General features: G+C 39.3%; 2 protein-coding genes across 3 annotated transcripts; both read left to right on the plus strand.

Annotated features, from left to right (window-relative positions):
• The first annotated feature begins 1248 nt into the window (after nt 1–1248).
• On the plus strand, nt 1249–10001 carry agtr1b (angiotensin II receptor, type 1b). Of its 2 annotated transcripts, XM_064332311.1 has the most exons (3): nt 1249–1439; nt 1901–1994; nt 6847–10001. In XM_064332311.1, the coding sequence occupies exon 3, from the start codon at nt 6923–6925 to the stop codon at nt 7994–7996; it is 1074 nt and encodes a 357-aa protein (XP_064188381.1). In that variant the 5' UTR covers nt 1249–1439; nt 1901–1994; nt 6847–6922; the 3' UTR covers nt 7997–10001. The 2 variants fall into 2 exon arrangements, with proteins under 2 accessions (XP_064188381.1, XP_064188380.1); XM_064332310.1 differs by lacking the exon at nt 1249–1439 and having other exon boundaries at nt 1544–1994.
• Nucleotides 10002–12541: 2540 nt separating this feature from the next.
• Nucleotides 12542–17993, plus strand: cpb1 (carboxypeptidase B1 (tissue)). Its single transcript, XM_064332309.1, has 11 exons — nt 12542–12650; nt 12744–12819; nt 12950–13074; nt 14150–14246; nt 14348–14449; nt 14642–14746; nt 14860–14970; nt 15381–15471; nt 16272–16474; nt 16831–16915; nt 17750–17993. The coding sequence occupies exons 1-11, from the start codon at nt 12586–12588 to the stop codon at nt 17935–17937; spliced, it is 1248 nt and encodes a 415-aa protein (XP_064188379.1). The 5' UTR covers nt 12542–12585; the 3' UTR covers nt 17938–17993.
• The last annotated feature ends 2426 nt before the right edge of the window (nt 17994–20419 follow it).

Raw genomic sequence — 20419 nt, forward strand, 5'->3', positions numbered from 1 at the left:
TAAACTTCATTAAAATTATTACACCAATGAGCTGCTTTATGCTTTCGCTTTCTGTAAATGTCTGTCATCCTCCACCTGCAAGTGCACAGTATCAGAAGCATCTTGCAAACAGTTTGCATTTTAGTGAACAATCCAGATAGATATAAATGAAAACAAACAGGAAGACTAATATTAACTGTGGCCCCAATCCCAATGCTAACCTGAAACATCTGCCCTTAGGCTTCAACCCAAAGCACAACAGGGGGAAATAGAAATCCAAATGTCATTTTACACTAATGAAAGACTAAGACATTAGCATTGAGGGTCCAAGAGGAGAACTGAAACTGAGCAGGAAGTATCTCTTTAATTACAGTACCTTTTTAGTGTCAGTGAGGAGGAGTAGACCATTTCACAGACTGACATTTCCTAGTTCACTTGAGCTAATGAAGCTATTAATGAAGCTATCTCTATATGAGAAGATCCAGCAATTGTGTCTGCACTGCTAAAGCACTCCAGGTTCTTTGGGAACTCTTCCACAGTCCCTCCAGAACAGGGCAGCCATTCCATAGCCTAAACAGAAGTAATCTCTCTGGGCTGACAGATGACCCTGCTGGCCCTCAGGGTCACAGGGATGGGCCAGGAACTGGCTGGAACCGGTGGGTTTTTACAGAGGCGGTCACCGCAAAATGGCCTCACGGTTGGCTTACCAAAACCAACCCAACTGGACCTGGCCACTTACCTGAGGTATTTGTTTGTTCATTTTTTCCTCATTTGTCTTGAGTGTCAGAGGATTTGTGGATGGACGTTTTCGGCATGGACATTTGGCCCATTCAAAAGGAAGCCAGACAAGAAACAACAACTGCTTAGCTAATCCATCATTTTCAAAATCAATGGAAGAGACATACATGCAGAGAATGTGACTTAACACTCTACACCAATCTAGAAGGACTGGTATAGCAGGGAGCAGCCTATAAATAAACTTTGTGCTACTAAATGAGTTAGCTTATGCGTTACATATTTAAGCCAATATGACTGTCTTATTTGGATTTTCCCCAGATCATTACAGCGTTGTTGGGATTCATAATAATTAAGGTTCTATAGCAAGTGATTTTCATTCAAATAGACAAGCATATGAAATGTAAGCCATAAGCCTTCCACATTCCAGCAATACCTTGTCTTGGATTAAATTAATTGTATTACAAAGGTAAGCAGAAACCTCTCAAAACCTCTCCGCCCAAGCAAATCTTGTTATTGTCTCTGTTTCCTTAAACCAGGCCAGTGCCAAGTAGACTTGCTCAAACCAGAAAATATCCCTGAAAAAGCTCCTGCGTCATTGTGAGTTATGATTTCAGTCAGAGATATAAAAAACCAATATCACAGCGGATGAGAAAAGTAAGAAATGTGAGATGGACCCAGCCAGTGGTGCACAGGCATCTGACAGGGGCAAAGGAAAAATATCTGTAAGTGACAGCTAAAATATAACAGGTATAATTAGGTTTCTGAACTTTGTGTGTGTGTGTGTGTGTGTGTGTGTGTGGGTGGGTGGGGAGGGGTTGCTGGTGAACAACAGTAATTCAAACTGACTAGTTTCCTCTGTTCCATTACCATACAGGACACAAATGCAGTCATCCTCCTGTGACAGATCTAATTATTAAGGGTTTCTGAGCTCAATTAGCTCAGCAATGTTCTCTTTGAACTGTGGAGGGGTATGACAGGAGGAGGATATGAACTCGCACTAGAGATGGGATACCATGGTGGGGGATGTGTTAATGTTTGGAGCACTGATAAAGCAGACAGAGACAGGGAGGAGCGGCTGGTGTGTGTGTGTGTCTATGTGTGTCTGTGTGCGTGTGTGTGTGTGTGTGTGTGTGTGTGTGTGTGTGTGTGTCAGGCAGTATCACAGTTCATCTCGCTTTTCCAGCAAACTTGTGTCAGGACCATTCAGCCCTGAGGAGCTTTCTCTACCTCTGCCTCTCCTTTCTGAAGTATCTTTGCCAACCACTTGTTACTTGCAGGTAAGCACTCAACCTACATCTGCTGCTTTACACTTTTAAATGTAGGTATTTTCTTTTTGAATGGGGCTTTTACACCTAAAAATTAGCCACATCCCACACCCCCTAATTCAGCGGAACTTTCTGGCTTATTACCAACTTCAAAAAAATTTCATTCAGCCATTAATTATATAAATACTGATACTGAAGTCATGATTTTGCTTATGCCATAATACAACATTGTAAATTTTGCAATTGCTAATCATTGTTTACTATCCAATAATTGGCACAGTTCATTAACACATCTTATACCAGACTTTTTGGCAGGCTAGCCTTTTTATTTAGAATTTTTTCCCTGAATTGTTTTTTAATTAAATAGTAGTTTTTCATGTCCATATCAAATATGGTCAGTAGATGGTAGGTTTATATATAGGTTTGTATAGATTTATAAAACATCCTGTTTTCTTGCATCAGATAACTTCGCTTAATGCAAGAGTCAATCCCATGGAGAGAACAATGTGTACAAAACCAGAGGGCTGATCCCAGAATTCCCGCTGCGGAAAAGTTTCACTTCCTGACCAACAACAATGCATATTCACTGTTGTTTATTTTTCAGTCCCCTTGAGAGTAAAACAGGGATATAGATGGGGGGACCACTGCAAAACACCGATTACACAATAATAGTTGAATCACAAGCTATTTCATGGGGGAAGCTCGGGTTGTTTACTATGTTATGTTGTTGAAGTTATGTCTAAGTATCTTCTGTCAAGTAGGAATATGCATGCTGGCCAAAATGTAGATGTGTGTGTGTATAAATAATATAAATTATAAATATAAAATAAAATGATAATATCGATACTGTGTAAGGCACTGAAATAAGCACAGATAACAAATGGGAAAGCTCAACTGAACTGAGATCAATTTTTGCATCTGTCACAATATGAACAAGACCTTTGTGGCTGTCTCTATCTATTAAGTATGGAGCAGAACATAACAGAGTAATGTAAACATCATTGCCATATTGCTGTTATCAGTAGATCAGCAGCATCACCTGAGGCATGATTCAGATGAATTATTAACTCATCGTAGTCGCTCATAATGACACCGTGCTTTGCCAGCCAGATGGCTGTGCTCATATCAAACGGCTGAGTTGAAGGACCAGATTGATATTCTAGTTGAGGGGGAGCAAAAACGTTACACTCAGCGAGCTGTTCACTTATTGCAGGGCTGCGAGGCAATGCGGTGTTTGGGGAAGGTCAACATTTTCGCAGGATTAGTGTTAAGCGCTCCTGTACACGAAACTCACGATATCAAAGTTCCTAGCATAATTTGTTTTCATGCATCTGCTACTTGCATAACATATGCTTCAGGCTGCCCATCCAATCAACTGCATTTAATCAATTAAATTAAAATCAATCAAATTCCATGTGTGCGTGTAACTAGTAAGCTACCATTTTCAAATGTGTGGGAAATTGATGCACTCGCATACAGTACGTTTAGCAACACCATAGCAACTGTATTGGCTAAATATGAAAAAAAAACAGTATTAAAATGATGTTCCTTCAAACAAGTGCCAACACCAGTGGTGATGCATAAGGACAAAGAGGCCTGACAATTTTACATTGTTACTGTGGTTTTAAGTATCCTACACCTGGTTTTAATGGAAGCTGCACATAGACTTCATCTAAAAGCCCAGCATTTATTTTGGCCATTTTGATAAGTGCATGTGGCGAGCACTCACATTCAAGAGCTTGTTTGCTTAGCTGTCTGTTGTCACCCTGGCTTTATGGTGGCAGCTCCGTTATGTCCGCTGTGCGATTTCCAGTTGTAATCACAGTGTCACCTTCTCATGGCAACACAAGAGGGTTGCTCACACTTTAGAATAAGCCTTTTAGTTATAGCTCCCATTGCTACTTTGTTTATTATGGGCTTTATGCTGAAGTGAGATTAATGGTCACAGTTTTGGTATTGATTATACCAAATTGTAATGATTTGTAAGTCACATGGTTTTGCAGATTAAAACCTTATATAAAACTAGATCTGTTGTGTGACTCAGAATAATGGATAGTTATGAAAGCTCAATAACTTACTAATACATATGCATTTTACATCATAAAAATATACCATTAGTATATTACATACCTATTCTACCCTTAAAAAATAATTTATTTATTTGTAAATACCAGGCTTTGTATTATTATATTTACAAATATTTATGAATGATTTTTTTTTCAAGAAGCAGTTAATAATGCGTGAAGAATAACGAAAACTGCACTATCTTCAATTTTGTTCTCTAAACATTGACATTTTGTGATTAACTTACATCCTATATTACAAGCCATGCAATAGAGAACATATTTATATTGTGCTTTGAGTCTGTGGAAATTATTCTTTATTTAAGAACAAGGCACTGATTCTTCAAATGAAATAACTATTCTATTTTATTCTTAATGTGGTTACTTTGCACAGAACATGTGGCAGTGGACATTTCTTGTATATTATATTATCTTAGACATGGCTGAGCAGCGTGATACATTACATGCCTGGCATAGGAAAATTCCAGAATTAGAGCCAACATGCGCGCATGCAATAATACGTTTACATAATTTGGTTGTTTGCCTTCCTTTAAGACTTTCCAATATCAAAGAGTCTGCTCTTTGTATTACATTTTATGCTCTTTGTATTTCAAAAAAATGTTTTATGTACAGTGTTAAATAACTTATCAAATTTGCACTGTCATATTTAGCAGGGCGCTTGTCAGGATATCAAGAAAAAAGTAATTCATGAATATGTATGACTGTAAAACCATAAAACTAAATTAGTCTCACCAGGTATGTTGAAAATGCTCAGCAATATTTAAAGAAATTAAAAAAATATTCACAACAAATATGGAATCTTTTAAATTAAACAACAATGCTTGTGATGTGTGCCCTGCATCTGGTCTAATTTACAGCCCACCACTGTTATAATCATTAGCGAAAGAAAACACTTTTAAATCTAACTGGTGACATCTGTGTTGCTGGTTTATTGCACTGGGCCAGCAGAGGAAACCCAGAGTGATATTTCATTATTCTGTTGCCCTTGGCACCCCATGTCCTCCACTTGCAACAATGTCCACATCTGCAACTGATATCTTTGTTAGTTTACGGAGGAAGTGTTTTTTTTTTTTAAGAATGCCTGAAGCATGTAGCCCTGCTTGGTGAAGTGCGTGGCATTTTCCACTGAGGCCACACCGATTCATCAGCTGAAAGAGACTCTACCGGGATTTTTATATTTATATATTATATAACGATGCAAAGAAGCAGCTTTTCTGTGACCCCCACCTTAAACATCAAAGGTGAAGCGGAGTCCACCATGCCAGTGTTTGAGAATAATGTGTTTGTGTATGGAGCCTAAGTATCAGCTGCCACACAAAGTAATAGCTGCAATAATTTTTTAAACCCAAAAGTGGTGGCAGCTTCAGGGACCTTGAAGATATATGGGAAAATGATTTTCTTTATTTGCATATTCTTGAGCAATTCATATTTTTATGGCTTGCATTTGTGCTTAAAAGAGTTTTAACACCTTAAGTGGTTAAGAAAATCAACACATCATATAATTTGTTGGTTGGAAGCAAGAATAACTAACAAATACTTTCCTTTTATAACGTTTTTGTTAATTTTTTCATTTTCATAATTGCCCAGCACGCCTTGATTTAAAGGAACAAATAAACGCTTTTCAAATGGTCAAAGAGAAATACTGATTAAATGTCCTTATATGTGGGGGTTAGAGAATTATTTCCGTTCTGATGTTTTCATGTCATTATCACTATTATTTAAGTTATGGTAAAGCATTGTATTATTTTGCACTGGTGTCTAAATATTAAGCTAGGTAGTAATTGATGGCCCAGACAAATAATTTCCAATTATTTTTAAACCACAATGTAATGCACTGAAAGACATTCTTGTCAAAGGTAGACATTATTTAAATGTAGAAGGAAATAAGTAAATAGGCTGCCACCTTGTGGCCAACGTCTTTTCAAATCATCTTTGCTGCGTCCTCTGTTATTTATTCTCTTGTTGGTTTACCGTGGCAAATAAAACATAAGAAGAAGCTGTACAGACACACTGAATACAACTGCGTTGTACCTCCAATATAAGTTATGAAAACTACAAAAAGAAAGCTAAATGCAAAGGACTGGTAAGGAGCTTGATTTCCTCCATCTAAAATGACACACAATGTGTTAGGTCAAATTTTCCAGACCAAACAGGTTTTATTTTCTCACAGTGAAAGTGGAATATTCCTGACATTCCACGTTGGTGTTTGTTCAGCTGTATGTCGATTAGGAGCTCCCACACTGTGTATCACACAGCACAGTCAGCCTTAAACATGACTGGCAGTGTGCAGTGACATTCTGTCAACTTCTTGAGCATTCATGACCATTCAGCTCATATTTGCTATACCACTTTAATGCTTAATCCTTCTTTGCGCCAGTCATAATGCACAGAAATGGTTTCCTTCTGGACATTGGCCATTTGTCCAAATGGAGTGCTTAAGTGATAAACACTGTATAGTTTCAGTAATGCAACTCATTAGTGAAAAAATGTTCAAAGTAAAAAATAAATTTAAAAAATGAAATCCAGACAATCAGTATAATGTTTTAAGGTGCATTAAAAAGACAGAATAATACAAAACATGTGTTTTAAAGGTTCTTTTAGCACCAGTAAGGTGGACCCCAATGGATATTTTTATTGGGTGGGTTTTAATGACAGTAAGCACCTTTCAACTATGGTCATTTTGGTTATTTTTATGGTTAGGTCCTGCAGTAATGAGCAATGAGAAATATCTTTTGCAGATTAGTCTCTGACGTTTTCACATTTTTTGTGTTTTCTAATAGGACAGTGAGACACGCTCCGTCAACTCAACACCTGTTGTACTTCCTGTAGTACTGTGTAAAAATAAATAAATACAAAATGGGCAATTATACAGCTGGAACTACAGAAGGTATACATCTAAAGTGCAACATGTCTGGAAACCACAATTTCATCTTCACTTTGATCCCCGTTGTCTATGGCTGTAATTTTATCATCGGCATTGTGGGGAATAGCATGGTGGTGGCTGTCATCTACTGGTACATGAAGCTGAAGACAGTGGCAAACATCTTTGTGCTCAACCTGGCCGTGTCCGACCTCACCTTCCTCATCACTCTGCCCATGTGGGCCACCTTTACCGCCACAGGCTACCACTGGCCCTTCAGCGGCTTCCTGTGCAAGGCCAGCGCTGGGCTGGTCATCTTCAACCTCTACACCAGTGTCTTCTTTCTCACCTCGCTCAGCATCGACCGCTACCTGGCCATCGTGCATCCGGTGCGGTCGCGGCAGCGCCGGACGGTGGTCTACGCCCGCATCACCTGTGTCCTCATCTGGGTCTTCGCCTTCCTGCTGAGCGTGCCCACCGCGCTGACCCGCGACGTCTTCCAGATCACGTCCTCCAACATCACTGTCTGCGCCATTCTGCAACGCACCCAGCCCAACCAAGCGCTGGTGGCCATCAGCCTAATGAAGAGCGTCCTGGGCTTCCTCATCCCCTTCATCATCATCATCACCTGCTACTGCCTGATAGGCAAGGCCCTTCTGGACTCCAACTGCATCCAGAAGGACAAATCGCACAGCGACGAGGTGCTGCGGATGCTGGCCGCCGTGGTCCTGGCATTCTTCATCTGCTGGGTGCCGCACCAGGTCTTTCACTTCATGGACGTGCTGGCTCTGCTCAAGGTGATTGAGAACTGCCGCACAATCGACATCATTGACACGGCCATGCCCTTCACCATCTGCATCGCCTACTTCAACAGCTGTATGAACCCCATCCTGTACGGCTTTGTGGGGAGAAACTTCCGGAAGAACCTCCTGCGGCTGCTGCGGTGCGCCCCGCCCGCCGCCAGGCCACACCCAGGCGTCGCCCACAAGACCAGCAGCCTCCCCTACCGCACGTCGGAAATGCTGCCTCTAACCACCGGCAAAGAAGTCTCCTTGCCCGATGTTAAATGAGGTCCTTGTCTGAGACTCTTACAAAAACTGTTCTTAAACAGTCAAAATTTTTCCCATGTGTTTATGTCCCTTTTTTATCCTTTTCACCCATTTCTTTCCTTTTGTCACAGTTTTTTATGCTAAGGTACATTCATAGGCCCATTTGCAAGGTCCTCCACCAATTCAGGACAGCATAGGAAAGTACAAGCTATAGCCTTTATGCTTGTTACTGATTCTTTTCAGTCTGCAGTACACCAGCTGTACTATGCAGTGTTCTAGTATTACATTTCATGAGCAGTAACTGCAGGCAGACTGCAGATGCCTGATTGACCGAGTCACTGTTGTGCGATGAGATGATGACAGCTCTATTGAATGAAACCCTCCTTCCCCCAGGAAGACTATGGCCACCCTATAATCCCTTCATAAGAAGTTTCATATATCAAACTCTTGGTGCTTTTTTTCCTCATGTAAAGCTCCTGTTTAACTTCTGAGTAACATTTACAATTATTTGGCCAAAGAGGCTAATGGATTTATTGTCACCATAAAACAAAAAAAGTATTTGTAAATTACCGGTCATAGAACAATATAGGATTGGCAGTCATTGGAATTACTGGAATATGCTGTGTGATTAACAAACATTTCTGGCTTAAATGTATAGTTACTCAAATATTCGTACCTGTTTATTTCCCAAAAATACTTTGGAAAGATCATTTTGGCGATCAAATAAGTTAGGCCTTAAGTATACATATACTCCATATGTGTGATGGAGACCTACATATTAGCTTGTTCACTACATAAATTTAATTAAAATAGAGAATATCATTCATAAATTAAGAATTGTATGTGGGAATCAGTACATGTACAATTGCAATTTAAAGAGATTTTCTAGTGCTGGACTATTATCACATGATGACATATCACCTGATTTGTGGGTGGAGGAACGTTGTGACTGGAATTGAGAGATAAAATACATTGGGCCTATTGTCCAAGGAAGAAAATGTTAGTTTTCATTTTTATCAATCAACCAATATTGGATATCCATTCTGATATATATATATATATATATATATATATATATATATTTTTTTTTTTTTTTTTTTTTTTTAAACAATAAATGCTGATTCTGATTACACCATCCACCCATTTAAATGTCCCTTATGGTGGCCACACACATCTAGAGCTCAAACCTGCAGGACACTGGATTGGCAAGACACACAGAATATTTCTTGATAACATTTCTTGATAGCTATTTATTTGCACCCTGGGAGAACAGGCAAACTCCACCCAGACAAAATGTAATTATAAATCATATATAATTTAGTTTTCTGGTGCTATGTCTTATTTTCTCTGCCATGCATTGGTACGGAACATGAAATTGTTGTTTGATTTAGAAAACTGGAATATTCATTTTCAAATATTAATATTAGAAAGTAAACTTAAATTCAAACACATATGTAAGTATACTGGGCTTTAATTTTGAATCATCTGAGTTAAAAAAGAGAGTTTCTTTTTTTGATATGGAAACTACTGTGCCCTGTACTGACCACAATTGTGGTCAGTACAGGGCACAGCAGTTCCACACTCAATGCTGGATCTTGAACAGGAATTACATTAATCATTTGCTGGTTACAGCTGAGAATAAGGACTACTTCAGTAAGGTCCATCTAGCATCCATGTCTTTAACTCTGGCATCATTCAAACCATTTTAACTATTTGTCTTCTTTCGTTGCAACAACCTGCATATTCTGCTACTTGGTCAAGGGATTGTGTAAATATGTGCTAGTATACAAGTAGAATATTTTTGTACAGATTTTCTTGTGTTGCAATGTGTTTTGCTACTTCAAAATGTTTTTGTCACATTGCCTAGTTGCCTTTGGTTCATATTTAAGTACTTGGAGGTAATGAATTTGAGTGGCAAAGCTGAGTTTTCTAATTCTAAGCAGCAAAATTTAAAAATAATATAAATCTGGGGGACACAAATAAAACTGATTTTCAGAGACCTCAATATTTAAAATTGTGATAAATATGTCCGTATATGTGTGATATTTAAATGATCAAAGATTTGCGAAATGTGGTTTTGTGCATTGTGCATTTGTTTTGTACAGTGCCAATCAGATGAATTTATGAAATGTCTAAATAATGATGAACTCGCATTGTGTTAATTATTTAACATGTCAGCCATTTTCCCGATCAGCAATTGCTGCTGCAGCAAAAATAAATAAATAAATAAAGAAAGAAAGAAACCAATAGAGCATGACAGCCTGTCCAGCTGGCAGAAGTACATGAATGAATATGTCAAGTGATCATGACCATCAGTGATCTAGCTCATGCTATGTTTAAGAGGATCAGCAGTCTGTTTGGTTAGACAGCATTTGGAATACATTGTTTTGTTGTGTGAGGTGGCAAGCTACCATACTGTAAGTGAACCCTTGGTTTTGAAATTGGGCTTGGATCTAAACCTGTGCTGGACTAATACACTGAGCTCTTGTACCACTGTGCTTAATTTTAGTTTTTTTTTTTTTTTTTCATCAGGCAAAGAACTTTAACACAGGTTCAGAACTGAGCTCAGTATATATTTTTTTCTTTTTATAAGTGACTCACAGACCTGTGTCTGATGCATATTTACATTTAGATTTTTTACAGTATTTAAATATTGGAATTTTGGACGTTTTTCAATTATTTCAAGTTACACTGACCAAAACAAATTTATTTTTGCAGTATTTCAAAAAAGGTTTTGAGAAAGCAGACCGGAATAAGCATTGAACTATACTATGACACATGACATATTGTCCTGTTGATTGATGAAAATAATAACATGATAAATGGTAACCAATCAATTACACACAACATTTACACAAAGTCTACTTAGAGTACTTATAAATACATTCACTAAATTATTTGCAATCACAAATACTTAATCAACTTGAAACTGATTTCATGAAAAAATATTTGAAGGTCATTTAAATATTCAGATTTTTATTTTACTCAGGTCAGGTGCTTAACTTTCTGATTAAAATCTTGTTTTTGCAAACTCATCCACACTTCTTGGCATCTGTCTGAAGCCCACCTTACGAAGACCAGTAAATAGAGGTGCATGGCCCATTTTCAGTGACATCCATGTCATCATTGTGACTTAGGTCAAGTACGAGTGCCATTGTGCTCGCATTCGAATTTCCCCACTTTTTCAGCATTGCCGGCTCTTACTCACTTAAAATATAGCTCACAATACTCCATATAATTCAGATTTAATAATATATATTCATAATAATAATAGATTATTATGTAATCTTAAATGTGATACAAACTTACGCATAGCCTATATTTTATTTTTTTAAATTAGCTTTTGCGCTACCTTCCTTTCTCATACCTATCATTGCCCTGTCCCATGTTATTGTCGTCTAATGGAGTTCACTTCCTCCCAGCCGTCTATGAAAACCCATTAGAGCCGTAGGTGGCTATTACCTGCATACGTTTGTTCTACAGAGGATGAGTAACTGCATGGTTTTATGGGTTACTTCCTCATATGATAATACTGCCCCCTCCATTAAAGCCAGACGGAGCATGATTTAATGGTCCAGCAGCTTTGAGCTGAAAAAGAATCAGAGGACTCCAATGGAAGGCAAAATGGGAGACATCTATGAAATGTGGAGACTGAGCTATAAGGATGAATTTAGACTAGATTTATACATTTTGTCTTATTCATTTTTTAAATTCATTTTTTAGACAGCAACATATTATGTTGCGTAAACAGTTTTTGTGTTTGCTGAAATTCGCCAGTTAAATTTCTGGACAATCCACAAAGTAGAAGAACCTCGAATCCACAAGGCGCTGGATGCAGAACAATGGTAGGCAGAATCCTCCTTCATTTTGTAAATAGTCAGTTGCACAACAGTGACCTCGAAAAATTAAACAAAACAAAGCAATTTAAATATGAAGCAGAATTTGTTTGTGGAGATAAAACTGTGCACATGGCTTCTCTATGTGCAAGCAGACCAATGACTGAAATGACCCATGTGACACTAGATTAATAAGTAATCTTAAGAAAATGCACAGCATGAGATAGAGTTACATGCATGTGGTGTTTTAAAAGATGACAGACTTTCAAAATGAACAATTAAGCAGCAGTGCCATTCAACACAATTCAACACATTATCTGTTTGATGCATTTGAGAAAAATGAGCTGCACAATGTTTACTTGACTACCGACAAGACACTGAGCCTTCGCAGTAATGCCAGAGAATCACAAACAATACAGGCGTCACATCTGTTTCCCTCAGGTACGGTCAGCAACGATGCATACTGTAGAAGCACATGTCTAAAGACCAGCATACATGTCCTTGGCTCAAGACCTATCCTTCCACTGGAACAGCCACGAACCTGTACAGTCATCTGTTAATTATTGATTGAGCATCATTCTGGTGTCAGTCTCACTGATTAGAAGTTGTGCATTGCCTAAAGGAACATTTAAAAATAGCAGGTCCCGGAAGCACAAAGCAGATAGCATAGGGCACGTCATACGTGCCACCATCCAGGCTGTAGGGATTGGTGGAGTGGTAAAAGGAGGGGGTTATAAAGGTCGAGCAGACTGCGAGGTCGTTCACACAGTCAACATGAAGGTCCTCCTGCTCCTAGGGTTTGTCGCGGTCGCTCTGGCTGAAGTGACGAGATTCGATGGGTATATTTCAAATATTCAACAAGACCTATAGCACCGAACCTACAGCTTGGGCTCTGTTCCTGACGTTTTCTGTGTTCTGCTCTCGATTTTCAGTGAGAAAGTCTACCGTCTCAGGCCAAAGACTGACGAGCATGTGGCCATCATCAAAGAGTTAGCTGGCAACATTGAGGTACAATGCTAACTACTTATGTGTTGGGAGATGAGCTCAGAACGTGTGTACATGTAAGTGTGTGTGTGTATGTGTGTGTGTTCTGCAGTCATACAACAGTCTGCTACTATTTGTTTGTCTCCCCCTGCAGGTGGACTTCTGGAGCCCAGAAGGTGCTGAGCAGGTGGTGGTGAGCACTGAGGTGGACATCCACGTGGACGCTGCCCACACTGATATCGTCAGCACTCTGCTGCAGCAGAGCGAGATGGAGCACGAGTGCGTTAGTGAGGCTGAGAGGAAACAAACCATAATCTCAGATTCTAATATCAATTTTTACCTCTTTTTTACTTAGACAATTACATTTGAAAAAAGAATGAGATTTTCATGCATTTACATATATTTTCAAGCCCAAAAATATTTTTTTCTGTACCTTTTTGTTTTGATGAAAACATATGTCTAATTTTCCTTAATAGGAGTAGTGTATGGTCAGTGTACTCCTGGATAGTGGGAAAAAGATTAACAGAAATTGAAGAATTATTTAGAATTTATTTCAATGTGGAGGAGCAGAAATTCTTCTGCTAGGGCTGCAGATAATCAATCTGTATGTCTAAACTCTTTGTTTTTACTCTCATTCTCTGTATGAAATGTTAGTGTTTCTGTGCAGTTAACACAAGCGGCAATGGTGTCCTGTAAGGTTTACAGCAGACAGCCTAGTGCTAGCAGCTTTTCTGTAAGGTTTACAGTAGACAGCCTGGTGCTAGCAGCTTTTCTGTAAGGTTTATAGTAGACAGCCTGGTGCTAGCAGCTTTTCTGTAAGGTTTATAGTAGACAGCCTGGTCAGCAGTTTTCGTAAGGTTTATAGTAGACAGTCTTGTAGCAGACTTTTTGTAATTTACAGTAGACAGCTGGGCAGCAGATTTTCTGTAAGGTGTTAAGTAGCAAACCTGTGTGCTACAGCTTTTCTGTAAGTTGAGTGCAGCTGGTGCTTCACAGCGCTTTCTGTAAGGTTTATAGTAGACAGCCTGGTGCTAGCAGCTTTTCTGTAAGGTTTATAGTAGACAGCCTGGTGCTAGCAGCTTTTCTGTAAGGTTTACAGTAGACAGCCTGGTGCTAGCAGCTTTTCTGTAAGGTTTACAGTAGACAGCCTGGTGCTAGCAGCTTTTCTGTAAGGTTTACAGTAGACAGCCTGGTGCTAGCAGCTTTTCTGTAAGGTTTGCAGTAGACAGCCCGATGCCAGCACATTTCTGCATTCAAGCATGGATCAAGCACTGTCGATATTCTGTGTAAATTCCGGATGTTAAAAGAGGCAAAGGGCAAACTGAGGTATGTGTCCATTCTCACTCCCCAAAAGGGTGCTGGTTGAGGACCTGCAGGCTTATGTGGAGGATCAGCTGGACAACCAGGAAACTAAGGCCTACAACTACATGAAGTACAACAGCTGGGACAAAGTAGGGGACTCTCTCTCTCTCTCTCTCCCATTTTTGTTTATCCATTTTTCCCCTTCTCTTCAAATGACTCAACAGCTCATGTTTCATATGTATTTCCATAGATTGAGGCTTGGATCTCCTCCATGGCTTCATCTAATCCCAGTCTCATTAGCACACAAGTGATTGGTACAACCTTTGAAGGACGTGCTATGACTGTCATGAAGGTATTGCTCTGTTACCATTTTTGGTAATAATCGAAACCATGCATGATTTTCAATATTATTTAGCACATTTTTTTTTAGTTCAGTCCCAAGCTTTGAATAAATGAATGAAATAATTAATGACTGCAGGTTTTAAGTTTATCACATATGTTACTGCGATGAAACACAAGAGCCTGTTCCTCTTGTCACACGCAGATTGGTAAGCAGTCTAGCTCCACCAAGCCTGCTATCTTCCTGGACTGTGGCATCCATGCCAGAGAGTGGATCTCCCCTGCCTTCTGCCAGTGGTTCGTCAAAGAGGTGAGGTGTGGAGGCTTGTCACCGGCAGATGCTGTGTGTTATCAGTGTGTGTCTGGCTTACCAATGACATTGGCAACGGTGTCTGTTAAGTGATCTTTCCGGCCTTACATCAGGCTGTGGAGACCTATGGAAGCGATGCCCAGATGACCAGTCTCCTGGACCAAATGGACGTCATTGTTCTGCCTGTCTTCAACATTGATGGCTATGCATACACCTGGTCTAATGTGAGTTCTGGCTTAGTAAAATCTGGCTTTTATCTGTTATGCCATAATGAACACACAGCCATTTAATGCTCTTCATAACCACGCATGCATTTGCGAGCACCATGTTGACACTGGATGTAGCCACCACAAACTGTCATAGAAATATATTTACGACATTCCTTGAAATCAATGACAAAATTGTCAAATGATGTCTTCATCATTGCCTCATGGTAACTCAAATGAATAATTATCTCTATGAAATTTCAATATTATGTTGGTTATTGCATGTCACACACAAATTCAGTGCTCTTTGGATGATCAAGAAGCATGGCTGACTGAATACCAAGCTGAAAATGTTATATTTGCCGCAATGTAAAGATTATGTAATATGGTGGTGCTTACCATGTGACACTTGGTACTTGAAATTGTAGAACAGAATGTGGAGAAAGACCCGCTCCAGGAGGTCCGGTTCCTCTTGCATCGGTACTGATCCCAACAGGAACTTTGATGCTGGCTGGTGCAGTGAGTACTTTGATACTGGCTGATTCAGCCCTGTGACTTTGGCAACAGTGTTAGTAGCCTGCAATTCAGCCATAATCTGTTACTTATCTCTCACAACAAATATGGACAAAAGATAAAGACAAGTTTCCAGAAGAAGCTATTGAATCTGAAAGTCCATTTGGCGCACTGTATACAAATGAATATAGTTTTTTTTAATGCAAGAAATCGGTCTTGTTTTTTTTTGGTTTTTTTGTTTTTTTAATGCAACCTCAGTCCATCACAGGTAAACAGTTTAATTAGGGTTTAATTCCAAAATAAAATGGGCAGAACCTTTTTTCACAAATAAACTTTTTATGAACAGCTGTTTTATTGGCAGCTTTTGGCTACATTTAAAGGCATGAGCAATTGAATAATAAAGGACAATAAATGGAGGATATCAAGTCATAGATGGTTATTAAGAATCATTGTGACCCACAAGAAAGCATTAACACTACTGGAGGGAGTAACTCAATTTAAAGTCAATTTTTTTTCTGTTGCTTTCTTTATAAATTTATACCATGTTAAAATCTTTAAATACTTTTTTTTTTTTAAAGAAGTACATTTGGGAACTTTACTCATCCTACAAATCTTTCTCATAAATTACTATTGGTAATTATTTTTAGTTAAATAGTTCATAAGTAATTGCAGTATTAATGGGACTACCGGATTCTGTAGTAATTCCTCAATGTAGTATTTCATTTCTTCCAAATTATGCTAATTAGATTTCCTAATCGTGTTTGACAAGTTTCACCCACCCTGACATCTTCTGTTCATCACCTCAGCCACTGGAGCCTCCAGCAACCCCTGTAGTGACACCTACTGCGGCTCCAAGCCCGAGTCTGAAGTGGAGGTCAAGGCCGTGGCTGACTACATCCGCAGGAACCTCTCCACCATCAAGGCCTATCTGACAGTCCACTCCTACTCCCAGCTGCTGCTGTTCCCATACTCCTACTCCTACCAGCTGGCGGCCCACCACAGCGAGCTGGTACTAGCCCACATCGCACACCACACTTCATGTCTCTGCTTTCGGCTCCATGCTCCACTGGAGAAAGACTTCCCTGGTTTGTCATTAGTATGGTGCAATTATGAAACTGTCAGGCAACAAAGTGGCGTGTGTGGGTTTAGAACGGCAGAAGCAGAAGTTTCGAAAAGGAAGCAAACTATCACAGGGTCTGTGCCACGTGTATACCAGTGAAAGTGTCCAAGGTTTCAGCTCATGTGCATTTGAATGTAGTCTCCGTAAACTGACACGCTTGCACCTCTATTGCTGTAACCTCATCAGTATTAAACTTTTGTCTCAGTGAGCTGTTATCCAGCATCCTGTCACTCTGTGTCTTTCAGCTTCAGGTAGCTGAGGGAGCAGCCGAGGCTCTACGCAGTCTGTATGGCACACGATACACCAGCGGCCCTGGTGCTACAACCATCTGTAAGTAACGACCTCACTTCCTGTTTCATTCCCATAATTACTTACAGGGAAATTCAACTTACATTATCAAAGCAGAAACTGAGTCATGTGTACATATCAAGAGAACACACAGACACACACCACTTGGTGAAATACAAACCACCTAAGCATATATCATGTATACCATGCAGTAAATCCTTCATTCTAAAGTAAACTGAGACTAATTTATTCTATGGAACATGTCTCATTTGTGATAGTGGCATTAAGTTATAAAAATGCGTTTGTCCACCTAGCATCTACATTAACGTCTTTCCTTAGAAATACATTTTAGTTCATGAAATTAATGAATATGCATCAAAGCATACAAATATGTCCATCTGTTATTTACCTCTGGAGAAGGTTTAGCATTTCACACCTTAAACACCTCAGTTGCCCCATTTGTTAGACCTGCTATACATAGTAATGCTTGCTGTAGCAGCAAGTAGCAGCCACTGCTTATCCTGCATTCCGACATGCTGAAGATAGGTGTTTTTTAAATGCAAAACTGGTAAAATGTAGAGACAACATATGCACACTATTTAACTTGTATATCTATGATTCGCATATATCTATGGTCTTGAAAATGAATCAACATTTGTCCTTAACTTTGACTTAAAACACTGGTAGCTAATTAAAAATACCAAAGTAAAGTGACTTGGCATGGCATTCGGCCAATGCAGCCTCTATGTGCCATGGCATTGAGTCCACTGTGGAATCCTGCAGGAGGACTGTGACTGCATTCTTCCACCAGAGTTGATTAACTTTCAGTTAGCTGATGGAAGTGAAAAACTGTATACTTAATCGACTGTCTTCCAGACCCCGCTGCCGGAGGCTCCGATGACTGGGCCTATGACCTGGGGGTGAAGTACTCCTACACCTTCGAGCTGCGTGACACTGGACGTTACGGCTTCCTCCTGCCTGAGAGCCAGATCAAGCCCACCTGCGAGGAGACCATGCTGGCCGTCAAATACATTACTGCCCATGTGCTGGAGAACCTCTACTAGGAAGTTGTGCTTCAGCCTGTGTTGAAGTAACACGTGCAATAAAGTATCTAAAAATCTACAGGACCAATGTTGTTGCTCTTCTATGACTAAGTGTTAGTGATGACTTCATGTGAGTGTGTGTGGTACAACCATTTTCTCTGTGCTGTGTAAAGACTTTCTTCTCCTATTTCCATCACCCACTAACAGGAAAAGATGTCATAATTTCAAGAAATGGTCTCATAATAACAAGAAAATGAGTTTATCACTTCAAGAAAAGAATCTTGTTGACTTGTAATTACTTTATTTATTTCACTTTTTTTATTTCACAGTTTTCACATTTTAATGCATCATGAGCCTAAGAGTGCAGGAAGACAGTTCAAGAAAACAAACAAGAATAAGCACAAGACAATAAGGTAAAACCACAATAGAATATTTTTTAAAAAATAAAAAGGGGTACATTTTGGAGTCAATTATAACTTCAATGGCATGTTGCTAACAACAAGCAGCACAACATCACAGCTGATCTCAAGGTTGCCATACTCAGACAAAAGTATCTTTAGACCCTTGTAGAACAAACCTGATCTTTTCTACCTTCAAAAATTGTAATGTATCTCTAATCCAGCATTTAAGAGAAGGAGGAGCAAACTGCCTTCAGTCAGCCCCAAAAATCATCCCCCTGGCTAAAAGAGTCACATAAGCAATGTAATTTCATTGTGTCTGAGGAAGATGATCGTCCTCATGCTGGATACCAAACATGGGTCTATTAACCTTTCAAGTATTTTAGATATGGCACCATAGATAAAGGACCAGCAACCTGAAACCCTGGCAAGACCAGACTGTATGACTAGTGTTGCGGGTGCATGTTTACATCGCCGGATTAACTAGAGCCAGGAGGGGTGTTGGCGAGCAGGCGTTAGCCTCCTTTTGTACCCTGTACTACCAATGACGTAAGTCAGAAGCCAATATGTCCAAGCGCTGCCATTTTTGGCAATAGACATAAAAAACATGACCTTCCTAATTAGTTACTGGTTTTAACACCCATGCACTGTGAGAATATTCTTTTGAACCAACAGCGTCTTGTCCTGTAAATATTGCACATATTAACAATTTATGGGCTTATTTTTTGTTGTTATGATTTTACCGCACCTCTGTTACAAATCTCACAGAAGAAGTTATAAATGACCATTTTGGCACAGTATGTCAGCCAGCCTACAAGAGGGAACTTAATTCTGGATCTGGTGATATGTAACGATCCCAACAGAATTTGTAGCAAAGAGGTAATATAGGCACTTGGGACTAGCAATCATTCTGCAGTTAGTTTTGATGTATTTTGACAGCCAAATTTTTTTATTTTAGAAGAGTCTATTTTAACAAGATGCAAGCGATTTTAAGTAATATTGACTGGGTGCAACTTCTTGACTGCACAACTGAATGAAAAGTGGGGCAGGTTCAAAAGGGTTATTCTTGAGGCACAATGTAAATTTATGGAAGGAAAAGTAAGTTAAAAAAGCAGCCTCCCCAGTGGATGAAAGCCATACGCGGCAGTTTGAGAAAAAAATGTACTGTATAAGACGACTGAACATTGTAATATGTAAGCAAAGGTTAAAAAAGAACAATGGGAAGCCAAGAAGTGCTTTGAAAGACAAATTGCCCATGATGCAAAAAGTAATCCTAAATGTTTCTTTCAATACTGTCGTAGGAAAAGGAAAGTGAAGGAAAATATCAGGTGCATCCGCACTGAAGGAGGAGCATTGCTTTAAAGAATAATGTTGCTGATGCTTTAAATAGTTACTTTATCGAGAGTTTTAGAGAAGACGTTATGAATAGACTGGGAGGCATATTCAGTATTCAGAATGTCAGTACGCAGATATTGAGGTAGAGGATGAAGAAGTACTGGATACATTACATCAACTAAAGTCAAATAAGGAAGCACGTCCTGATGGCATATCCAAGAGTACTCGAAGAGCTAGGTGTGATCACCTTTGCCTGTAATGTAAGCTTTAAAATACCGGCAGGTACTTTTAGACAGTCTTTAGAAACAGGAAAAATGCCTGTGGACTGGAAGCAAGGTAATATAATAACAATATATAAGAAAGGGCTGATCATACCAATCCATGAAACCACAGGCCTATCAGTTTAACTTGCATCACATGTAAAATATGCATTCTGTGTACACTGGAATCTATCATTAGAGATAAGTTAGAAGTGTTTCATGAAAATAACAATGTCCTAAGGGATGGCCAGAATGGTTTTTGCAATGAAAGGTCATGCCTGACAACCTCTTGGTATTCTTTGAAGAAGCTACCAAGTGGAGAGAGAGAAAAAAGATAGACTTGTCCACTCATATCATCCTAAAGATCAAGGAGGGCTGCCGTATTCTTCACGTGTATACAGTACATTATAATTTGTAGTTGTACAAGCCTGTCCTAGAACAGGCCCCGATCCAGGCTCTGGCTGTGCTCTATCTCTGGATAGTTGCATAGCTGTATGGCTGAATAGCTGT

This window comes from Anguilla rostrata, chromosome 4, assembly GCF_018555375.3.
Source record: "Anguilla rostrata isolate EN2019 chromosome 4, ASM1855537v3, whole genome shotgun sequence".
Lineage (NCBI taxonomy): Eukaryota > Metazoa > Chordata > Actinopteri > Anguilliformes > Anguillidae > Anguilla > Anguilla rostrata.